This window comes from Hyposmocoma kahamanoa, unplaced genomic scaffold (genome assembly GCF_003589595.1).
Source record: "Hyposmocoma kahamanoa isolate Upper Pololo Valley unplaced genomic scaffold, ASM358959v1 172, whole genome shotgun sequence".
In the NCBI taxonomy this organism is placed as follows: Eukaryota; Metazoa; Arthropoda; class Insecta; order Lepidoptera; family Cosmopterigidae; genus Hyposmocoma; species Hyposmocoma kahamanoa.
This window is the reverse complement of record NW_020653622.1, coordinates 625,450-651,453: the sequence shown is the minus strand read 5'-3', so window position 1 is coordinate 651,453 and position 26,004 is coordinate 625,450. Positions and strand designations below refer to the sequence as shown.

General features: G+C 35.3%; 1 protein-coding gene across 1 annotated transcript in view; it reads right to left on the bottom strand.

Annotated features, from left to right (window-relative positions):
• Positions 1-2,667: 2,667 nt before the first annotated feature.
• LOC113225754 (eukaryotic peptide chain release factor subunit 1) overlaps positions 2,668-26,004 on the bottom strand; it is a 53,298-nt gene continuing 29,961 nt past the window's right edge. Inside the window, exons 6-8 of the mRNA XM_026458164.1 lie at positions 25,570-25,663; positions 24,008-24,155; positions 2,668-3,041 (exon numbers count right to left, since the gene is read on the bottom strand). Of these exons, the coding sequence (XP_026313949.1) occupies positions 2,956-3,041; positions 24,008-24,155; positions 25,570-25,663 (328 nt within the window). The 3' untranslated portion in view covers positions 2,668-2,955. The remainder of the gene's footprint in view (positions 3,042-24,007; positions 24,156-25,569; positions 25,664-26,004) is intronic.

Below are 26,004 nucleotides of genomic sequence, written 5' to 3'. Positions count from 1 at the left end.
ACGTCGGGTCCGCGCTAAAAAGTGTCCGCACTTGTAAGGCGCTAAAATCGTATACAGAGCGCCAAACTCCGCTTTAGTCTTCATTTGTTCTACTGACAGCGCGATACTGCGATGACATTACAATTTAAATTTCGAATAGGTTGACTTGGGACATTTTTTTCGTGGTTTTTGTATTAGACCCGTCGTCCATTTATTTGTAAGTCAATGGAACTACCGTACATAGTTATTTTTACTTGACATTGGCAAAATCATCGATTATTTCGATGGGGCCCTAACATTTAAAAGAAGAAGAAATTAACAAATATTGGCGTAACTGCATTATAATATCAATTAAGTCTTAATGGAATTATAATGAACAGTGATTTTACGAAAATTAGCAGAATTGGGCCCTAGGGCCCTATGCTATTTATAATTTTATCATCTCAGTTATGTGCGATAGAGTGTAAATGGCTGGACTTTGTACATTTGGTATTCTGCCAAAAGTTAAGTGTAGAAGCTTCTCAGTGGGTAGCCATTGACTTACCATTCAACTGCCGTTGCAATTTTTTGGTAGTCTTCAATAGCGAGGCGGTGGTACGTAGATGCTGTAGTGTATTAACACAGACCACATAAATACTGTATTAATATTATATATATATATATATACAGATTTTTCTCCCATCACCATCGGGAATCGAACCCGAGACCTCTTGTTTTAACAGCCTCTGTGGCCGAACGGTTACCATATCAGACTGCCACGCAGAGGTTCTAGGTTCGATTCCCGGGCCGGGAGAAATATTTGTATGGCCTACATTTATTTCTCTCGTGAGTTGGGTGTAAATTGTGGCTGTCTATGTGTGTGTCCATGGCACCCGCGACACAAGGTTTTCCTAGTGCGGGGCTATCTTGAGTGTGTGCTTTATTATTAAAAAAAAAGGCAGTCCAGCCGTGACCGTAAGGATGGCTGGTCGCCTGTGGCGTCTGGCACCGAGTGAATATTCAAGAGTTGCTACCTATTTGCTACTACATATTTCTAAATAATTGCTACCTTTGATGTATTTTGAGAAATTTAAAAAAATAATTGACCAGCCATTCTGATATCAGGATGGCTGGTCGCCACTTTGTTCAACATGAAGGGAGCAGATTTTCCAGAAGTATGTGTTATCAATAATTGCTATATGTAACTGCCTCTGTGGTCGAACGGTTACCATGCCGGACTGCCACGCAGAGGTCTCAGGTTCGATTCCCGGGTCGGGAGAAATATTTGTATGACCTAAATTTATATCTCTCGTGAGTTTGGGTGTAATTTGTGGTTGTCTGTGTGTGTCCATGGCACCCGCGACACAGGGTTTCCCTAGTGCAGAGCTGTGTTGAGTGTGTGCGTTGTTATTAATTAATTTCCTATTTTAAGGTATACGCTTCCTATCTACATTAACTAAAAAAATATAAACCGGCATTTCATTGGAATAAGCTTATTCCAGCGTAGACAGTAAAGCACCCTTATAAATTTTGAACGGCAGCCCAACTAAATCTAGTTTTTTGCGACAAAGAACCTACTAAATAGCTACTTTTCATCGGGCTAGGCAAATTTCAAAAACTCGTCCTTGGTCCTGTTGGAATAAGGCACACCTTAATTTTACTGTCCCGCGCCAGTATTTTACGGGACAGTCTCGAAATCAGGACATCATCGGATTAGGATTTTTTAAAATGTTTTATTTAATAAATTAGGTAAATTGTGCACCCACATTCCTTATTATATTTATACATGTGAGGAGTCGTAATTGGCTCTCATTTGTTACTATTATTATTTAATTTAGTTTTAAGCTGTTGATCTTCCTTTTAAATAAATAAATAGGGACAGCATCAGATTACGGGACAGTACCGGATACGGAGCAGCAGCCACGCCCCAGCACGCAATCTGTAGTTTAGGCCGTTTTCCCACTATGGATGACCTAGGGTCATACATTCTTAATTCTAGCCCCGCAGGCTTATTACCGATCTTTAGCGACCAGTCGTTTTAGCAATAGTTGCACGATTATCGCTGTCAAAACATAAATTCGTATTACGGAACGAACAATTGCGACCAGTCGACTACAGCGCCTCCCGCGAGCAACTAATAAACTAAAACTGCATGAAAATGCTTTGACAGAAAGCGACCGGTTGCTTTTTCGTATTACCGAACCGTAATACCAACTTAGCAATCGCAACTGGTAGCAATCGCGTTGCTATTGTACAATTAACAACCGGTTGCTAAAGTTCGGTAATAAGCCTGCCGATCGAAACTCAAGTCTGTAGATCATCTATAGTGAGAAAACGGCCGTAACATGCATTTCGTGCTTGTGTTTCGAGAGTAGTGCCCCAGCAACGGATACAAAACCTTACCGGATACGGGATAGTATTGGATGCGGGACAGACCCGGATAGGGGACAGGGTCAGTAGTCTTTATTATCTACATAAAAAAGGCATAAGAGTAAAAGTTCTTTATTTGGACTTTAGGTTTTTTATATATATATATATATAGTAGTTTTAAAAATGTTACGCAACGCTTGTGTGTGCACATGGAACCATGTCTAAATAATTATAAATATATCAGTTCCATATCCAATTTACTAGTTCATACAAATGTATAATTAAATTTAATTGTGACATAGTTCCAAATGCAATTTGTTTTTTTACAAGGGCAATCTACACCCTAATCCATTTTAGTGTGTTGTGTTTTACTTAAAAGATGGATTTTTGTGCAAATAATTATTACAGTGGAACGTTTACGGGTCATTACAGTTGCATATATACATATTGACTGCAACTAACATCAACAGTAAACCAAAACATCCTGACCCTATTCGTAGAAGACCCGTGCCTTGCATCGGGACGTCCGTTTAATGTTAAAATTTTACTACTAGAACTACAATTGCACAGTCGCATTGAGTGAAACACAACAGACTGCGACGGGGTGGACAGAAATTACGGACGCGTTTAGTAATCGTCGACGTCGTACAGGTTGTCAATCTCCTCATCGTCCAGCTGCATTGATTGGAAGTCCACTTTGTAGCGCAAGAGTCCTGCGGAAAAAAAACAGGTTATTGCACTATGTAACGAAAATTTCAAAAAGGATCAGTTCTTTTGTTTGACAGTACTGGACCCCAAAGTCTGTCATCTGAGTTGCATGTCGATAGAGTCAATGGCAGGATTTTGAACGTTTGGTATTCTATTAAAAGTTAATACTTGCTTGTCAAAAACTAGCCCACAGAACAATAAATACAGTAGGAGTAGTTAGCGTCTGACGCGTACCAACTACAGGACTCCAAAGACCTATCTGAACTCAGTCCGCCATTTTCGTTTTGTATGGTATGGTTGTGTCATTCTTTCGTGCAAATTCTCCAAAATCCTAGAAAAATGCCTTATTGTGCTGTTTTGGAGTGCAAAAATTAGAGCCGCACCAAAAATAATACTTATTATAATAAGCTTATTACACCCCTGCAATATGGTCGCTTCTTTTTGGAGAACTAAATTAATATCTCCAAATCGTGGTCGTTCAGCAATTGACCGCTAGATGGTAGTACATTGATTGAAATTTCAATATAATATCAAAACATCGCAACTTGCAATAATATGTATTAGTAGTACAATAATGGTATTGAAGTTTCAACGATATGCCAACAGGGTACATTTTAAATAATATTAACTATCCAGAATTTGTTATTTCTTTTTAAATTAAAAACTACGACCAATCAATATCAAGATTTTGTTTGCAGTGTTTCAAATAAAGAATGTGAGAGTTTTGGCGACATCGGTTCTCATAGTAATCAAGGCTTATGCCACTTCCATTGTTGTTCGTCTTCCGTGGGCTAGCAGTAGCCTTTTTTTTATAATATCTAGTCACGAGACAAACAAGTCGTGCGCGTAATGGTAACTAGACGCCTATCCATAACAGTTGCAGTACCACTCAGAATCGCAAAGATCTGAGGGGCACTGCCACTGCACTCTTCACCCTGAGACATAAGTTGACAAGTCCCACGTGCCTGTAATTTTACCAGCTTCCTTACCCTATAAAACCGGAACACAGTAATGCTGACATTACTGATTGGCGGCAGAAATAGGTAAGGTGGCAGTGCTACCATGGACGAACTCTTTCACAAGGAGCTACACTACTGTCGTGCTACTATTCAACTGCCATTGCAATGTTTTGGTATTCCGCTCTATAATGGTGAGTCTATGGCACTTCAATGGTGTAGTCTAGTAAAATTATATATATGTGGGATTGCTAGATCTCAATGCAAGCATTATTATAATTTAGGCAATTAGCGAACGTATCTAAACGCGGGAGTGAGAGGGAAGAATTATACAAGAGAGAGAGAAACGATTTTTTTTATTTTTTTTTACAGAAGAGAAGACGAGCGTGTGGGTCTTCTGTTTGATGCACGACGGAATAGGAAGCAGCAAGAATAAATAAATTTCACCTATTTATCCCTTTTTTTTTTGACTATCCCACATTATAATATGTAATTTGAAGACTAAATTGCCGATTTTAATAATAAAAGTTAAGATGTCCATAGTAATATCCATAGTAGACGTAGTGAGGCTAACTCTGTCGTTGGTGATTGAATGAATGAATGCCATTCCACTGACACTCTATATTGAGACTCAACTGCCATTGCAATTTTGTTAGTTGTTAGTTATTGCGACGTTGTTAGTTTTGCGTTCATACACCAAATTCGTTCAAGTGATATTAAAAGCTCTAATGGCTGACAAATATTATCATAACTGCAATATAAACAATTAGCACAGACTTGGGACCCCTGATAATTTTCTTTAAACCATTGGCCAATGTAATTCCATTGCAATTACGATGATATTTGCTATTCTGCTAAAATCTAGCTGCAATGGCAGTCGAGTCTCAATAAAAAGTCGATGGAATGGCAGTGATGTCATTCATTCATTCAATCACTAACGATCAACGTTGCCTTACTAAAACTACTATGAAAATGAAATAGCATTTGTGCACTACGCCTTCGATATGCCAACCACACGCCATTGAAGAGCAGTATACCAAAAAATTGCAATGGCAGTTGAATAGTATTTGGATGGCTAGCCACTGGCACGTGATTACTTTTAACTTTTAGCAGAACACCAAACGTACAAAATCCAGCCATTTACACTCAACTGAGATGATTTACAATTAAGTCTGTTTGATCGATCAGCACGTATATAGAAAATAGTGGCTACAACTCTGAAACTTTGCTTTTGTAGCTGCAAGATTGGTATTTACATAGCTACATAGTGGTATTGACGTGGTCTCGCAAATCGACACATTTCTAGATGCTTTGTCATCAATTTGTAGAATTACGGTTGAAGTACACTATAGATTTGGAATATAATGTCCTATTTTTGTCTCTAAATAAAGGGAAACAAGAAATTTTGTACAGTAAATATAAATCGACGATGGAAAGCTAAAACGTCTAACGTTTGGATAATATTACAGGAGACCTGTTTAAAGTAACTTTATATTAGAAATTAAAACTAATTTTATTCCTTACAAGCGTCGAACAGTCCATACTATAGGGAAGTGCCAGAAATAAAATTCCAGCTCCTTGTTACTTCTAGCCCTATAATATAAGGGTAATTTTCAGGTTAGTTTTCTCTACCAAATTTCGGTGGCAATTCGTATTATTCGGGTATTCGAGTAAATTATTATGAAATATTAAATATTTCAGGTTACTACATTAGGATATTAAATAATACTTCTTGATAATCATCGAGTATATAACCAGAAATAAGAGACGAAATGTCATTTAATTTGTTTGAAAGCTATTCTGCTATATAATTAACGTGACAACTGCGCTCCGATTGGCCAGCCCGAATGCGAAACAACTGACGAGTGTCGTCAATGGTTTCACTTCAAATCGACCAGTTAACTTGAGCTTTGCTATAATTTTGATTCCGTTTGTTTTGTAATTAGACCTTTTGCTGTTTTTCCCCACACCACCGAATGGAACAGTACGCCATTGTTAGAGATATTAATATTTTTTACAATAACTACAGAATATTTTTGGAATATACGAAGACATATACATATACACACAGGTCAGTTGTTGGCGCTTCTATATTTCAGTGTCAACGAGAGTTGATATTTATATGTTTATTTATATAGTGATGTATCACTGATCCAGGAATGTATGGTCCTTATTTCGTCTCTATTTCTGGTTAGATACTCGATGATGATTGATAATATCATACAATATTTAAATAATATAACAACTGCCACCGAAATTAAGCAGAGAAAACTGAACATTACCCAAACCCAACATTTTTTATTTTATTTTATTCATATCTAATGTTTATTGTATTATAATATGTAAATTTTTGGTTTTTAATGTTAAATTATTTCAATTTTATTTTATTACAGTTATAAATATTGAACTGTAAACTAACATAGTACCTAAGGTATCTGTAAAACTAACAAGTGGTCCTATGTTGTCTTAAATAAAAAACTATTATATGCCCAACGTCCCGAGCGGCAGAAATACATAATGAAAATTATAGTATAAAGGTTTTTGTGACAAAAGCAAATATTAATTCAAATTTTATAATTGCCCATCGATGTTACGATGTGACGATTCTACCATGGTCAAGGTTGAAAAATTACAGTATAATACCTATATATTTATAAACCCACTCCCCTCTTTTATTTTCTTTTTATATGTGCATGTGATGTGAATGTTTAATTTGTGTTGTCCCTTTTTAGATTCTCATCGTACCCAACGGATCTACGGCAAATCAACCGTACATAGTCACACCAACGTAAAAATAATAATAAAAAACTGTCCACAAAAATGTCAGTAGAATAATTTTATGAATGACTGTATTGTAACCACTTCATGCGATAACTAAATATGACGTCAATAATTGCTATAAATTCAAATTGATCAAAATGAGAAGTGGTCATAGTAAACAAGATAAAAAAAAATCTTAAACACCACACAAACACACGTAAAAAACACATATTATTATGTATTTTAATTAAAAATGTATGGTATTAAATATGTTAGTATTACCTCATCCAATCCGTAGGCATGAAAATTGTAGAAAAAAATGTACAGAAAGTTTAAAAAGATATGTGGAAGCGATAGACATATAAGATCCTCAATAAGCCGACATACTATAAAAAAAAATTATTATATGAAAACGGAAAGAAATTTTACTATTAGACCCCCTTTCAAATAGCAAAAAAAAGATAATGCTATTTCATACTTTTAGAACCAATAGTTATTAACATTTACTATCAGCTTAGTATATGATACCAAACAATTTTACCAAGTAAAGCCCCCTTCATATATTTGGTTCGAACAGTTACTAACATTTACTACGGAACTGCTGACCATTTTTCACGATTTCAAGGCAGAGTCCACATAGTAAACATTCATACAGTAAAACGTCAATATTAAAAATATGTCGGCTAATAAAGTAGGACCATAAGTAAAAAAATTGATGATAAAAAACAAATTACTAAAACCAGCCGTTGTTGCGTCGATTCATACTTTTAAGGACCTTTTAATTACAAACTACGATCCAAAATACACAATACGGTCATATTGTAGAAAAGTTTAGGAATCGGCACAAAAATTATTTACCTTTTATAATTATCCTACGTAACTCCTTGTCAGCTCGCTAACCATCTAATTTGAAGTTCAGCCTGATATTCAGTACAAAATTACCAATTCTATAATACTTTAAAAATTTTAATGAAGAATGGATATCATTTTCATCTGAATGTCAAGTAAAATTTCGACTTAAATATTTGAAAAGGTATTTATTGGAAAAAAATATCACAAAAACCCGATGTGCAAATATCACATTCTACATGGTAATTATTGTGCCCCGCAATACGACCAAATTTTACTATGGAGGGCCTCCAAACTTTTACTAAGCTGGTCCCCCAAAGATTTACTATGGAGGTCCGCCCACTTTACTATGGCGACTCCACTTGTATAACGAAAAATACAATTGCTATTCCATCGGCTTTTTGTGACAATTTTATATAAAGGGTCATGAATAATACCATAGAGTCTTGCAAACCTTTTATATATATATATATGTATAATAATAATATATATATCAGAAAAGCATACATTGCCATCCACGTTATTTACATTTCATACACATCTACACTGATCGACATATCAACCAACATGTTGGGTCATATGTACTTTTCCCAAAAACGGTCTTTACAGACGATCGGATTTTGTTCGAAAGAAGCAAATTAATCCGCTTATAATTGTACAAAATATTAGCATGATAAGAGAAAAATAGTTGCACAAATTTTCCTTGTTGTACCCTTGAGTAACCAAATTTATTTCTTTTGTAAGGGGAACAAACATCCTTGCTACAATTATCTGGTTTTGTAACAGGAATCATTTTTCTTCTCCCAGTGCTAAGTTTTAATTTGCCTAACGTTAGGATTTCGAATAACAAAAATAATCGTACGTTTGTTATCCTCAATTTTAACGCTAAAAACGGCGTTTTTATGTAATGTAGCAATAAGAGCTTGATAAAAGACGTTGAAGACAAGACATGCATGACACTAAGGTAAAAAATACGAAATATAAAAGATAAAAAACATTAGTAACATATCGTCCCTTAACAATGTTAATGGAAATGTAACATTAATTTCTTTAATTTTTTATTTATTTACTTCATTGTATTTTCTTTTGTGTAAGTGCATTGTGTGTTAAATAAATACGTATTCAGTTGCGCCTTCAATTAACTGCATCTTATAGTTTTTCGTATAACCCGAAAATTGACTGGAATGGGATTGCTATCTAGCAATAAGGCCGCCTGCTGTGTTTTTTTTTGTATTATATTCAAAAGTCTCAGTGTGCAACAAAGAATATATGTATGGTATTGTATTAAGTTAGTGACCCGAAATAAATTATTTTATTCAATTTTAAAGTCGGCATCCAAATCGTAGCGTCTGTAAAGACCTTTAAATTTACAAAAAAAAAATCATTAATTAAAATACCTGTGTTAGAATTATATATGAGAAACTGACCAGTCGACGTCAGCAATACGATAACAAGGACTGCCGCTCTGGATTAATTTTCAGGTTACTTTTCTCTACCTAATCCCGGTGACAATTTTTTAATTCAAATATTCTAGAATATTATCACGAAGTATTATTTAATATTCGAGCATGGTATCCTTACATATTTAATATTTCACGATAATACACTCGAATAGTTAAAAAATAAAAATTGCCACCGAAATCAGGCAGAGAAAACTAATGTATTGCACAAGGCGGTTGTCGACTGGTCAGTTTCCCATAACAATTACAATAATAATAATAAATATGACTAGAATTAAAACACGGGGCACATCCTAAATATACTTAAAAACTAACTGACAATAGACATCTTAAAATGTTAACTGGACATTTTAACTTTTAAATCCAATGTCTGGTTTTAAAGATTCGTTTACTTTAATTAATTTAAAGGGGTCGTTTTTCTGGTAAGCATATTACGACGATTTATATGATGTAGATGGGCAAATTTTCAGGTTAGTTTTATCTACCTGACTTCGGTGGCAATTTTTGTTATTTAAGTATTCGAGTATATTATCGTAAAATATTAAATAACATTTATAATACACTCCAATATTAAATAATGCCACTTTGCTAATTGCCACCGAAATTAGGCACCGAAAAGTAACTTGAAAATTACGCAGATAGAGAATTCTATGATGTAAAATAGAATTATAGAATATATATTGAATAGAATTTTTTTACAAAAAAAGAGCCTTGGCAGCAGCACAAATTGTGGACTGCTTGCGAGAGTTATCTCATCTTATTAGAGCATTAGCACGCGATGGTCATTTTCGCGCCGGTACCAAGCAGAAGTATTGTTACGGGCGGCTGAGATTCGCCTGACCGGTCAAAGCAAACGGGAATAGAATTACGTAAATAATTCAGGGGTTCTGGTTGGCCGGGGGGCGTCCGCGGCACCTTGATAGGGCCGGTGCGATGTGGGAGACACCGAATTGGCATATATAATATAAGATTCTAATAAGAATTGTATTCATTCATAACTTCGACTTGTAAGATTACGGAACTAAGTCACATGGACATAGATTACGATAGTGTTCAAATAAGTTTCATAGATGTGTATACAGTCACTTACATAAGCTTTAATAAATCGGAAGATTACGAGGCTACCGAGTTTTATTGAAGAAGTAAGAAGAGACCTAACAAGTATATTTCATTAAATAACCGAACTTTAGAGCTCCTAGTCAAAGATCCAGGGCAATGTTTCCAACGTACCTATTTCTGCCGCCAAGCGGCAAGTGTTAGTGCGTTCCGGTTTTGAAGGGCGATGGTGAAATTACAAGTACATGGGACTTGTCAACTTATGTCTCAAGGTGTCGAGTGCGGTGGCAGTGCCCTGCTTAACAACAGGCCCACGACTTGTCTTGTCACTTGGTATATAAAAAAACTTTATTGCATTAAATAAGAAAAAGTATATTTTATTAAGTAAGAAGATATACACTACATTCTTTTATTAAATAAGCTGAAGTATAATTCACTTTTTCATTTAAGATTAACAAAATTCCTTTAGTAAAGAAATCCAATTGTTGTCGTAATAACGTACCAGAATACTGCATTTTTTTAAATTCAACAAATGTAAACGAGTCTTAACGAAAATTGCACAAAATTTTAAAAAATAACTTACGCACCATGAAAAAAAATCCTTTCCTTTATAACATGCTATAATTGTACACTTTGCTTTCTTTGTCTCGTAGCTTTTTTTTCCATAATGTATGCTTCTCCATTATACGCATGGATTAATGATGTAACAGGGCGTCACGAAAAGATATTATCTTTCAGGCATTATTGTTAATGCTACAATTCCACAAAACAGTACACGTGTACTGTTTCGGGGAATTGTGGCAAATGAAATCAAACTATTTCGGCAACGGTAGTCATTTTTAATACCGTTTGAAGCCATATCTCATGTAGTCCTTTGACGCTTTACCAAATATCCCAAAATAAAAATTCGCTAGCTATTTATGGCATAACAGTTGCCAAAAAAACGTATTTTTCCGTAACGTCTTGCACAATTGTATAAATGCCTGTTCAGGAATTGACTTTAGAAATATGTATATAATTATATTCTCTTGAGACACTGTTGATTCAGAATCTAAAAAAACATACTCTATCATAAATCATCACTTCTCTTTCGACTTCGTTCTTTTTCATAGTCCAGTAAAAAACTGTATTCTTAACATGGCAAAAATCGTTGGACGTATGACCGCAAGTCCTTCCCATTCTATCCGGGACATAACAACCGTATAAGACGAAAGACAGTCCGGTGGTATGTCTTTCCAACGCAGACAAAGGCGTAGTTTTAACCACTAATTCTACTAATTATCTGTAAAACATTCGACCAGAGTTGCCGTTTACCACGTTGTCATGAAAACTTTCTAAACCACTGATCATAAGTCAAACAGTGTTATTTCAAACCGCTCTACACTAGTCAGAAAGACTATATACGCCATCAGGCTGTCTTTCGTCTTATACAGGTAGACGGCTGGCACTCGGCTCATCTTGCCTACTTAAAGAACGGGCAAGAAGGTGATAACTATCCAAGCGTGTCCTACACACAGATCAGAAATCCTACCGTCTACCGTAGTTTTGCAAATTATTGTTTCCATTTAACGACTCGTCAAGTTTTCTGTACATTTGAATTCTGTGTCTTCTAGGTTTTGGCTACGTCTAAGTGGACTATAATGCTACGTTTCATCTAAATTACAAAATCTATTCCCTAACAGGCATTTTAATAACTTAGCTTGGGCTCAATCTCTATTGGTAAATAAGTCTACTTCGATTAAGGCAATTCTATTGCAGTACGCAATATTAACGTGGAAGCTTGAAGGTAAAAATATGTTATAGTAAATAATGCGGGTGCGTTTTGGTTTACTTTGGACTTTGACTTTCTATGACGTCAGAGCGAAATTTCATGAACATGTAAGCTTTTTTTTTTTTTATTTAAGATGTATAAAATCATTCTTAGTATGAGATAGTCTTGGGTGGTCTTTATGTGCGGTGGAGAGAACTGTGAACTTAAAAGTCATGGAAAAAGGAGAAAATAGTAAGAGAAAAAACAATCAACAACAAATTTAGAATAGCGAACTAATAAATACAACCTGCACCAATCCAAGTAAGGCGACTTCAATGTACAGAACCAACAATTTATTTTACATAATGTCAGTCAGAATTGCAATATCTTAGTTTTTTTAGTTATTTTTCCACGGTTCTATAACAGAATGGAATAAAATGTTTATACGGCATGTTCAGAATCCACAATATTCAAAAAAATTTGTGATCCAACCGTAGGCACACATTCTGAAAACGACAATGTTTGATTTGGGCCACAGTTGTTTAACCGTAAATCAAAACGCACCCAACGTTGAGGGAAGAAAAATATATGAAAAATCAAAGCCGTGTAATGTTAGGATACATAGTGAAGAATTCTTAAAACTTATTAAATCTAGACTACAGTAAGTTTTCGAATAAAACCATTCTATTTCAAAACAACGGGGTCCACCACACGGATGTCTTAATATTGAAACGATCGACAGCATTTATTTTATAATACTATCAAAATATTTACTGAGATATCACAACGTTACATTAAGTTATTAAGCTTTTATGGGCTGATTTCGTCCAAAATTCTTTATTGAAAAAATCCCATGTTTTGACAATATAACATTCTGCGAATTTATCGACATTTTTATGGAATATTGTCAATGTGAAAAAAATAAAATTGCATGTACAATGCAGCGCAGCTTTCCTTTTTTATTCAAATGAATTTATAATTCCCACGTTTGTCTCAATTCATTTTCTATCAAAATCATTGCGCATATTCTCTACACAGTGTAGAGCTTGCTCCCGTGATACAAACAAATTGTAAATTTTTACATTGTTGTATTAGTTGTATTTCGTAGACACCTTCGATGGTGCGGTCACGTATCACGTACGGCGGAAGCCAGTCTGGCGTAGCGTATCTTCTACTCTGAACTTGAGGAGGGTAGACGGAAACGTGACGGTTAACTTCTCAGGTATAAAGATGTTCAGAAACAACATATGAGAAGACGTAACATTGAGCGTCCCAATGGGAACATTTGGCAGCACTACTGAATGGCGGGGGATTGTGATGAGATCGATGCTAAAAATGACGAGATTAAGCCCACTCTCCGCCATTACCTAAAATTGGTGGTATTCATAGGTGCCATCAATGTGTACGAGTGTACGACGGTTCGCCGCGAAGATTGGCTGCATGCATCGAATACGACCGGATAGATTACTGACCTAATGGGATAAATACATTTATTTATTTTTCTATGTGGTCTATATTACTTAGCTAAATTGTACACATCTCAAAGTGGCACTGCCTCATGACGGACATTTCATAAATATTTTATACCAGTATTTAAAATGTACAAAACAAAAATGTTCTAGCAAAACCAGCCCATAAAACTACTTTTTAAATACAATGGTTTTTTTAAAAGCACTTGAGTTACTACCATGGCATTTTGAACTTTATTTATTGCTGTATTTAAATTATTTATTATTTTATGATAAGTTTTTTAATATAAAAGGCGCTTTAAAGGAATTCTTCGTACAGAGACTATATATTTCATAAATTTCCTATTAATCTATTTGCTTGGAATTTCTATGTGTAATATCGCATTTATTTAAATTCAGATTCGTACAAAGCATTTTGTTTCTAAACTATTTACTTATAGAGCTAAGTATTGGAGCCATTTGCTGTGTATTCTGTCACGAGAACGACACAAATTGAATATTTTTCAAGGTCAGAGTGAAAAGTCTGATGACCGTATAAGACGAAAGCCAGTTTTCTATTTTGTCTTTCCATTTAAACTAACGTTCTAGTCGCCGTTGTCAATGAAAATAAAATCCATTTTTTACAGCCGGAATTTTAATTAAAGTACCGGCACGCTATGATGGCCATTTTGACGTTTGTCCGCTCATCAAGTTTCGTATGAATTCATAACTACGTTGAAGGAGCTAATTGATGGACATTGTTGTCAATGGTGAAGTGCAGTAAAATTTATGGATGTATAATTTTACGACAGAACTCGACATTTGTTTTTCGAAATTCGACATTTTTTTTAAATGAAGTCTAATACGAACGTCACTCGTGGGGTCGCTGGCCAGTCCAACTTCTACCTCCGGCAAACTCGCGTCAAAGCTCAGTGTAAAACAAAGCAGTTGCGAATTGACGATATATTAAGTAAACATTTTTATTTTAGTTTTAATAAAACTTTTTAATCAGCTACCCCTTGCGATACTAGTTATAAATCTAAAAACTTACAGATGCGACTCGCATTGGATTGTATTTTGTTCGATAATTAATTGAGATTTGACCTCACTATTGTAATCTGTCAAAATGGCCATCACAGCGTGCCGGAACTTTGGAGATACTATTATTTTTTAGACAACGTCATATACGTTGCTCATCAGAAATCAGAAACAACGACGGTACCAGAAACACGCAGATCCGAGACTTTAGAGATGACGACACCACGAAAATCGGTGTGCAAGCCATTCGACCACGGGGGTCATCAAATGTTTATTATATAGAAGTGTTTGGTTCAGTTCTCAACGATATCACTGACGAAGAGTGAAAATAATTCATTTAAGTATGTTTCTGTTTATACTTCTATCATCTTACTGTAATCAAAGTCTTGATTTTCAATAATGAGATTAGACTGGCAACAATTGGTAGCTAATCTTACGCCGATGACAATTCCTTTCATCACTATGGCAAGCATAATAATTTATGCCAAAACGAACACAATCACAAATTTTTTTGAGACAATAATTTGTAGCAAATACTTAATAGGAAATCGTCAGGGATAGTGGAATTACGCGTAACTAGCATTGGATTATGAGTAACCATTTCTGTAAATTAGCAGCCTAATCAAATACGGGTAAATGTTGTGGCAACCAAATTAGCGTGATTTACTGGAATCTATTGTTATCAGTACGTAAACAACATAAATTAATGCTTACTGTGCAAAAATTAAAGTCAATTTTCAAAGTTCAATGGTTGCTGAAATAACAAAATAATAATGTTAAATCCCTCTCGTGTGGAATTTAATTCGATGCAGATACGCGCTTTTTATCAACACTACATACGCGGATTTGCACTGTCCCCGAGTAATTTGACGCCATAATACTAAAATTTCTATAAATTGTATCATTTATATCATAATGAGTTCCGAGACTTGTAGGAGGGAATGTCCACATTATTCTTTAGTTTAGCTAAACTAACTCCCTCAATTTCGATTATACCGGAGTGAGAAAACAGTAATTAGTGATTAATCACATCAGATGAGGTTGTGGACCAATCAATGCGAGGTTATTTTTCATTAAAAACAAATCCTCTTTTAGTTATTTCCTCGTAAACCACAGTCTATAATATTTTACTAAACTACCAGTTAAATTCTTATAAAATCTTATTGTTATTAGATTAAAATTTAGCATCGGTCTTGTCGGGTACATTGTATACTACAAATCTAGCGAGCGCAACAATTTTAATATGCCATCATTTCTTTATATTGTTCGATCCACGAATAATTTATCGACATCCTCCACTTATTCAACGGTAAGGACTTTTTCACATCGAAAATTCCACGTAATTTTGGTCAACCCCTTAACACGTAAACACGTAGCGAAACAACTATCAAAGAATTAAATAAAAAATAAATGTGCATGCTCCATTGTCGTCCTCATCGTCACTTTCTAACAGGTACGATGAAGGTCAAATGCGCACTTACATTTTATTTAAAAAGAAAATGTTTTTTTTTTTCAAAGACTTTAGGAATAAAGGTATTTGACTCAAAATTCTTTACTCTTATGAATATTTTGTAAATGAAACTGAATTTCTATTTTCGATATCACAACAAACTAGAAATGTAATGTGACCGTCAAGTTGTATGTAACCGACCAAATTATATTACGGAGAGTGTGCGATCGAATGGCGAACGGCTATGGAGTGGAATTCCCTGCCTGCAGACTTGTTCCCTGAACGTTATACCTTGGACCTTTTCAAGGCGAGAGTGAATAGGCATTATTTAGGTATGCATGCTCCATTGTCGCCCTCATCATCACTTTTCATGAGGTGAGATGGAGAACAAATGCGCACTTTTAATTTTTGGTCATTGCTCTGTGTGCTCTGTCAATTTTGATAAAATATTAATAGACACGCACGTCACATTATCGTTCAAATAAACCCACGTTTCGGGCCCCTTCCAGATCCCATAGTCACAGTTGACTCCAATTTTATTTTGTTTACTACAAATATACGCGATTTAAATCCGAGAAATAGTTTCATTTACCCCACCTGACCAGCATCTTCGCTATTAATTAATTTGTCAAATATTTCATCATGAAAATTTTATAATTTCACTACATGTTTAGAGACTGTGAAGCAAGCACAATCTGTTATAATGTTAACTGTCTTCTCCGTGTGGTAGACTGTTACTTTTCATGTCAGTTCTACTTCGGAACACTCGAGTTATTGCACACAGATTGCGTAACACACATGGTTATCATCAATGGTCGGAACAGGTTGTTCCAAATGAGTAGATAAATATATACATATAAATACAAGGAGTGACATATTGTGGTTAAAACCATCAAAGATTAATTAATTACTTTTTGCATTCCTGATATACGAAAGTAGCTTTTACTGCACTGTAAGATAAAATTACTGACCTAGGAAGCTGAAGTTGGATTTTGAAGTAACCAAAGTATTTTTTTTTTTAAACTGTAAGAAAAAGCTTGTTATAACATATCAATATCTCCAATGATCTATGTTTTTATAGTTTTTTTTTGGTTCTTTATTTTTTCACAAAATTGGTTTTTTGCTTTTCTTTACGAAATTTGGTTTTTTTTTTATACAAAATTTGTTTGTTGATAATGACCAATAAATTAAGTTGGCGTAGTTATTCATTGGAGGTATAGATATGCGCCACTAGAATTACTTTAAAATCCAACTTCAGTTTTCTGGGTGTTTACTTATAGCCTCCGACACAGTAAAACTATTTCCGGAAATCAAAAGTAATTAATTAATGTCATTTATAAATAATTACATTTATCTATTCACTTGGGACGCCCTATACCAACCATTGGTTATTATATAATAAATTGCTTTACAAATAACTACGGCGAGTAAATGGTGTTGGTGTTCACTAGCAGATTTGAAAGTATCTCTTTTTTTTGTTATAGTAAATTTTTATATTTCTTATAGTATACGCGACTTTTTTTTTTGCCACATGGAGAAAGAACTTCTTTTCCTGTTGTATTTAGACTTTATACTGGGTTATTTGTACAATATTAACAACCTCGCCGGGCTGTATTACCAACATCATAAACAACAACTTTTGATTTATGACTGTTCTAATTTATAAAAATTTACTTTCATACAAAATTAATATTTAAATATTTTAAACGGTGATACCTCTGTGCAATAAAGGGGTTTCGTCTCTTGCGCGTTTAAATTTCTTACCAAACACAGATCTAAAACGTATCAGATAGTATAGCAAAAATTTGTAAGTTTCTTTTTGATAAAGGTCATGGCCCAAGTGGCTCAAGTTATCAAACCGTACCCACGGCGTACATAAACGACGGCGTACGAATAGACGATACCTTACTTTCCCAAACTGGTATCTTATAGAGAGTGATTATTCAGAAGAGGGAAACCTTTGTATTTGTTTTAAATTTCTTATCAAGGGTGTTAATTTGGATGCTTTACTTTAAGAATAGGTTAAAGCCAGTGTGTGAATGGGACGGAAATGTGATGTGAACCCAGCCTGCAAAAATTGTATATACACAATCATTGACTTACAATTATATGGACGTCGGGTCCGCGCTAAAAAGTGTCCGAACTTACAGGGCGTTAAAATCGTATACAGAGCGTCATTCACGCTCTAGTCTTCGTTTGTTCGACTGACAGCGAAGCAAGCAAAATTAGACAGTACTGCGATGACATTACAATTTAAATTCAACGTTTTAGCTTTTTCATATTCCTTTAAATAGGTTGACTTGGGACATTTTTTTCGTGGTTTTTGTATTAGACCCGTCGTCCATTTATTTGTAAGTCAATGTGCACAATCCATTTTTTACATTTCAGTAACTTTGTACTTTAAGATACGAGTGTGAGAAAGTAAGGAGACCTTATGGCTAGTTTATAGAAAAATATGTGTACTTTACAATGGTATGTGTCATTTTACTGTGTACTGGGACTTGTAGAATAAAAAAACGTATTCTTATACGAAAAATGTATGTTAGTGCAACATATTTGTGCTTTGTATTTATTTTTTATCACCCAGAGAACCATTTCTATCGCACACGAACGTAACCATATTTTGACAGACAGTCTGACAATAACCTAATTAGGGTTTTCACATAATTAAAAATATTTTTAACATCAAATCTTTAACGCCCTGTTACATGTTAACCCCGTAGATTTTCAATATAAAAAGTGGTTTATAACTGCATAATTTAAAACTAATGTGGTTGTACGCAAACATCCAATAACCGGGTCAGAAACTCTACTCTCGTCCTGTATCGACATCCGTCCGAAACAATTACAGTGAAATAAGTGAAACTCGACCAAATTCAAAGATAATGCCTACTATGAAGCTCATCGAGTATACAACCAGAAATAGAGACGAAATGTCACCTCATTTGTTTTTGTGACAACTGCGCTCCGATTGGCCAGCCCGAATTCGAAACAATTGACGGGTGTCGTCAATTGTGGCACTTCAAATCGACCAGTTTAACGAAAATTTAAAAATTACTTATTTAATATTTGATTACCGAGGTGATTCCGTTTGTTTTGTAAATAGAGATGTTTTGCGGTTTTTCTCATACCGCCGAATGGAACAGCCCCTCATAGTTAGATATACTATCTTTATTACAATAAATACAGAATATTTTTGACAGTCATGCACGCACGGATCAGTTGTTGCCGCTGTACTATTTCAGCTTTCTAATTTGCGATTTCAGTGCATACAAGAGTTGATATATAAAAGTGATATAAGGCCCATTTGCCTGATGGGTTGCCAGGGATGGATGGCCATTATTTCGTCTCTATTTCTGGTTATATACTCGATGATGAAGCTTCATTCGCATCATGCGTGTTTTCGTTTGATCGAGTTTTACTTATTTGATAGAAATTGTTTTGGACAGATGTCGGGTGGTGAACGAGACTATAGGGCCGGATTATGGTCCATGATGTTTTATAAAGTCATGGAAGAAAAGTTGTTGTCTAGGATATTTGTAGTATAGTCCCGCAAGGTTGATAGTATGTTATAAATAATCCTGTATAATGTATTTTGCATTATTATAGTAAATAACAACTACTGCAGAATATAGCAGTTTCCTATTTCATTATTTCGAATATAATATAGCTGCCATGATCTTTAAGACGTATTGGTGTAACTTACAATTTGGAGATAAAAAGTTATTTACATGGCAATATTGTAATAGTGTTTGTAATTGAGACGTCCTTAATTAAGACCTTTATTCAGAATTCATTAGCAAACATTCTTAACCGTAGAGGGAGAATTGGGTAGATGGGCTCTATAAGTAATAAAAACCGTATAAGCGAGATAGATTTATGCACAGACATATCAGAATAAACGAGAAAATAATATTATTTTTTGTTCTACGTATGAGGTTTTGGTTGTATGACTCAACACTCATTGAGTCCAGCAAATCCTTCCGAGTGTTTAATGTGCATCGATTTTATGTGTTTTTAAGAAGTGTTTTACAAAGTTACTAAACATTCCTTTGTAGTAATTGACAATTATTGCAGCTCACAATAATGGTGCATTGTTATATTTTAGGCTGTACAAGCCGTACGGAACGAAAATTTTATTATTTTAGATGATATTTGAAGCGTTTTTCTTGATTGAAAGATTTTTGTTTGCATCGAATAAACCTCCTAAAATAAGGAGAATATCTTACTTTTGTCAAATATGTCCATCTCGCTTCTACCAGCAGTGTTTATGATACGCGAGAAAGAGATATCACAGATCAAATAAATAACGTATAAATTAAATTAGACAGGCTTAAGCTGATTTTAGGGATACCGTGTTTTTGCCACTATCTTTTCCCCAATTTATGGGTCATTTTAAATATTATATTTTTTTTTACTTTTCAATACTTTTTCAGTTCGAAATATGTATACTAAGTTAATACTATTCAAGGGCCAATAAAAAAGTATTGATTTGTCATAATTGTTTTATTTGGTTACAAAAACTCAACCAAGCTAAATGTGGTCTGGCGGATTCTCCCTCCTTAGACTCGGCAGATTTCATCATTAAATCTCTTATTATTTTAAATAAAGTCTGGATTTTATTCCATTTTATTAATTTATTTTAATGCAAGACTAATTCATTCCGATATTTTAGACCCTTAAAGTGTTAAAAATGTTTATATGTATAAGGATTTTCATTTTTCTTATAATCTATTTCACCGACTAACTCCGTAAACGGTGTTGGATAACGATATCGTATCTTATAACGTTTAACGCTAACGTTCTGAACAGCTCGAAAAGCGCCCTTCGATTCGAGAACGATGTCCAATCGAACGATTCGGTTAAAATATAGAAGAGTTCTGAATCGGGGGTGACTGAAGCGAACAAGATGCAGATTTGTTTTTTATTTATAACGACTTTTTTGCAGTAGCACCATCTGTGACAAAACTATGGAAGTTTTTATCGGATCGTGGTAATTTTTCTGTGTTCGATCTTTGTACAATTATAACAATGTTACTGTTACAATTTTAAAATTTTCAACCGTTTCTGACCTGTTACAAAATACTTTTTGTCTTTTGGCAAGTCGATGTTGTAGACGTTATTTTAATTCCTACTTTATATCTAATTCTTATTCACTCAAATATAAACTACTTGCTATGTCAGCGTGTGTAGTTTGGTAGCAGCAGGTTAAAACGTTATAATTAGATAAGTAGTGTCGTGAATAGGGTTACCATTCCGAAATTTAAATAATCCGGACAAAGGTACGGGTGCTGGTGAAAGGACTTGTCGGTTTCAGAGTGACAGGCGCAATGGCAGTGCCCCTCAGATCTTTACGATTTAAAGCTCTGAATGGTACTGCAACTGTCATGGATAGGCGTTGTCCTTACCACCAGGCGTACGGCTTGTAATTTAAATAAATTGCAAGTCCGGACTTTTTAGTAACAAAATACAATCGACAATATTTCTCTCACGCGGCCGCATTTAATCGTAAATAGAGTTTTATAATTGTGAGATGAATATTGGTAAGGCCATATACTTTATATTTGAGCTCGCATCCCCTTTTCCTTTCTCGTCTTAATCCGTGTTACGCCAAAGCCGCCTCAATCAACCGCCAGTGACATTAGAAAAAAATATAGTGTGACGTTACATTCAAACTAGAAAAATCTGTGTCCGCATTCATCGCAAATCTTTACTAACGAGGCACGTCTTCGCACGGCATTGAGCTGTATATCGCTAGTTTTCATGGTGGCGTTATTGGTGGCCGGCCGCATGTACAGAGAAACAGTGTGAACGATGTTATTGGTAGCATGGCTTCTCTTTACATTGCGAGCTCTCCACTACAGCGTCACCATTGTTACCCTGACATGTCCGGACAAATCCGGACGGATGGTAACCCTAGTCGTGATGTAAATAATTAATTTTCACCAAAATTGTAAGTTACGCCTTTCCCTGTTGTAAGAAATATGCCTATATGCCACTGTTGAATACGGCCACCGTAGTCGATGTTTCGTGGCTTCCTACTCGATTAATTTCGTAAAGATTTAACATGACAGTAGCGTCGGTAATTTTTATGATCTGCATCGACAGTGTACTCCTAAAGTGCAGTGTACAAAGAGCTCTTGCACGTATTAATATTATTGCAAGCAATTCTCAAAACGTCTATACTGTAAATTTAAAAATTTTAAAGTAAAAATTTCGTTTTTTCTTTAGGTTCCTATTTTTTTTAATAGTCGTCGAGGTCCACGTCGTCGAGCGGTTCGTCCAGTTGAAGAGATTGAAAATCGACTTTGTATCGAAGTATGCCTATTTCAGTTTAACCAAGAAAAAATTATTATGCCCAACATTATTTATGTTGAACCCAATTACATATGAGTGAAGTAAATTTCGCAATTATTTTGCCCAATTTTTAATGTAATACCCAATTTTATATTATATTACCCAATAATACGGTTAGTCCATCGTTGTGTCCAAGCGGCAAGAAAGAAAGAGAAATAATACATTAGTCATGTTAGTTTTTACAAAAAAAATATATAAATAAAATACATTATAACCCGATTCGCAAAACGGCCTAGTCGCATTTGGTCTTGGCTGATTTATTAATACGAATCAAGAAGAATATTTGAAGAAGGTAAAGTTTTCCTCTTTCTTGCGTTCAATGGCAATAACATTGTTCCCATAAAGGTCACAGAGTTGGCGATGAATGTTTAGCAAACAAAACCCGTTACCGAGCGCACTTCACACCTTGCGAAATTTTGAATTGAGGCACATATTTCAAACTGCTGAAAATAATGAGAAGCGAAAAAAACTTCTCGCTAGCACGGTTGAATGGCCACTGAACGGAGGAACACTCTGGCACATGGAAGCGTTAGTATCGCCCCAAGCGGCTACATAGCAAAACATAATCTACTTTCTGATCAGTCCTCGTGTAAAGTTGGAAAATAAATTTCTTGGGCACGGTAACGGGTCACGTTAAACCCTCTCCTTTATCCAAAGCAGTATTTAAATTATTTATAAATGAAATACAAAAATCAGTTTTGTAAGTGTTGATTATAACGTTCATTACAAAGGGAAATAAGGCGCATTTTCAAACGTTGTATTTTACGACCAATAGCGACATTGCCAATTTACGAAAAGAATTGAACTCATCAGGGTTTGGCTTTAGACGTATTTTTCTGAATAATTTATAAATTATTATGTATTTTCCTTTTTTTGAATAATGTTCAACGACGGCTGTCGGCCATCTATCCATACAAAAAACACGATTAGTTTGGGATAGGCATTCAATGAGATGCGTGGAGAATGAGATTCCGTGTAGCGCGGCATTCCGTACTGATCCTGCTTTTCTATTCATTATTATGGTATTCACGGAGTATGGGACACATGGAGGATGTCATAGGTATCCCATACTAAGTTTTTTTATGTGTAATACAGCATTAAATTGTGCTTTAGGCATTAGTATGGGACATATGGAGGATGTCATAGGTATCCCACACTAATCGTTTTTTGTATAAGTACGGGATGCAATCGGTATTTCATACTAAGTTTTTTTGTGAAGTACGTGGTGCACGGAGAAAGCAAAGAGCATCCATACTAACCGTATTTTGTGTTTGGGATGCATGAAAATGTGATTAGTATCCCATACTAAGTTTTTTTTTAAACTACAGGACACCTGAAAGGAGCAAACAGCATCCATACTAATCATGTTTTGTGCATTAGTATGGGATGCATGAAGGATACGATTGGTATCCTATATTACGCTTTTTTTTATATAAAGACGAGTTGCATAGAAGAAGCAAAGCAGTATGGGACACATGGAGGATGTCATAGGTATCCCATACTAAGTTTTTTTTGTGTGTAATACAGCATATATAATGTGTTTTAAGCATTAGTATAGGATGCATGTGGGATGTCGTCGGTATCCCAAACTAATTGTTTTTTCTATAAGGGATGCATGGAGGAAGCTAACAGCATCCATACTAATTGTGTTTTTGTATTATCAAGGGATGCGTGAAGGATGCAAACTGCATCCCGTACTAAAAGTGATTTTCGACATTATTACGAGATGCTAGAAGGATTTCAATAGCATTCTGTACTATATTAAAATTTTTGTATGGATAAACCGACGACTGTCGCCGATGAATGTCTTGACCCTTCTCAATAAGGTTGAAAATTAAATGACTTACCGCCAATGCCACCAAAGCCGCGCACAAACTGGCTGCCCTCCTGACTTTTGTCAGTGATGATCTCGAGTGTGGCACCGAAGGACTTGTAGTTGTTCGCCAGCCACTCCAACAGGGGCTGGCACTCCACTAGCTCCAATTCCACGCCCGTCTGTGGAATTGGCGATGTTGGAATTACGTTAACTAAATCCAGTGTGGGTGCACCGCGAGATTATGCTAATGAGTGCGTCCTGTTATACCAGACCCTGGGGAGCCTACCATAACCTTTCCAAAAACAATATTGTTTCAATGTACAGCAAGCTTATTATAATATAACTCATATTCGTACCATGACAAACCTGTCACCCAAGTTATGTATTATTGCTAAAGTGATAGAAAGAACGAATGATTTCTCAATATTATCTATACCTTACTAAAAATAGGAAAGAAATAACGCTATATGAACTATATAATGCCATCTCTTTCGTTTTTGATGTTCCGAATCATCTTATCGTGGTATAATGTTTAAGTACATAATGGTCTTCACAGATGCACTTTAATGAATTTTAACTGTTAAAAAAAGTATATAATAATAAAATCTATTAAAATTGCGTTGATTTCAATAATTATTCCGCATTTTCATGAAGAAAAATAAATAAAACAAGCTGAGTCTTGGTAGTCACGTTGTAAACTCGGAATTATAGTCTAGTGTCAACTGTTAGTATCGCCAGAGAGCATATAGATGTCGCTGTTATAACTTTACAAAATAAACATCACGTATTTTTATTTAACGAGAAATTATTTGCTATGTGCATACTATTAAATAAAAAGTGTTTATTTCAGTAAACAAAAATCAAATACACAGTATAACTGCAGCATCCTGAATGAGTTCTGTATTAATTATCAATACAAAGATCGAACACTCAGAAAAAACACTCAGAAAAAAATCCTTCGATCCGGTCGGACTCGAACCGACGTCTTCTTGCATACCGTGCCAGACGCTATACCAACTAAGCCACGGAACGAACCAACGGACCTCAAGAATTTTTCTATGTGCTTGCGGCGCGTCTTTGTACTTGGTCTTTCAACGATTTTTTAGTCGTAGCGCCATCTATGAGAAATCTTTGACAGATTTATCACCCAGTTAGTACCTTTACAGCTACCAGTCCTGGCGAGAGATGTCGCTATTCACTGTATTAATTAAATTTTTATCGAGTTCTGTATTATTAACCATTCTTGTCAACGAAAGATTTCCGCTACATGTACACCTACAATCAGGTGCATTAACTTAATTCACCTGAATTTGTTCACCTAGGTGCATTAAGTACACTTTTAGTAAACTTAAATCACCTGGGTGCATTACTCAGAACACTCATAATGCTGTAACCTAGTTGTTCGGCCCACTGCTGACACTACGGCGATCAGCTGCGAAAAGAGTACTTTAAGTTTATGCGGGGTCGCTAGATCGCTGCCCCTGCGCAGATTAAACCGCGCGTTGACATAGATCTGCCTCTCGGCCACCGCGTGATTACACAAGACTTTCACAAGGAGCTCTACCGCTATTAAACGTTTTTGCGACTACGAACCTCTTTGTCTGTGAAGTGCGACTTGTCCTTCTCCTGCTCGGGGGTGAGATGAAGAATGGTCTCCTGGTTGGTTGCGTGCTGCTTCAGCACGTATCTGAAAATTGAAATAGTCATTTGCATCACACTTGCTCGTTGCCACGATATACTTCCTCCTTACATAGGTCAGGTTCAAGTTCAAGCAAGGAGATTACTATATATCAAAATTAAAACATTCGCTTAAAATAGATTTTAAGACTTTCGTGGTTATTCACTAAATGATTATCACTAGTATCAGGTTTCTTACCACGGTATGACTACTTTTTATTTTCCCGATATTTCGGAACGGTTGCACGCTCCATGGTCACGGGTTGACTGGACGGCGACAGATGACAGCTTTATGAGCAGACAAATCTGTCTACCCTCTTGCGCTGTCGACGACTACCTTCATCGCGATTT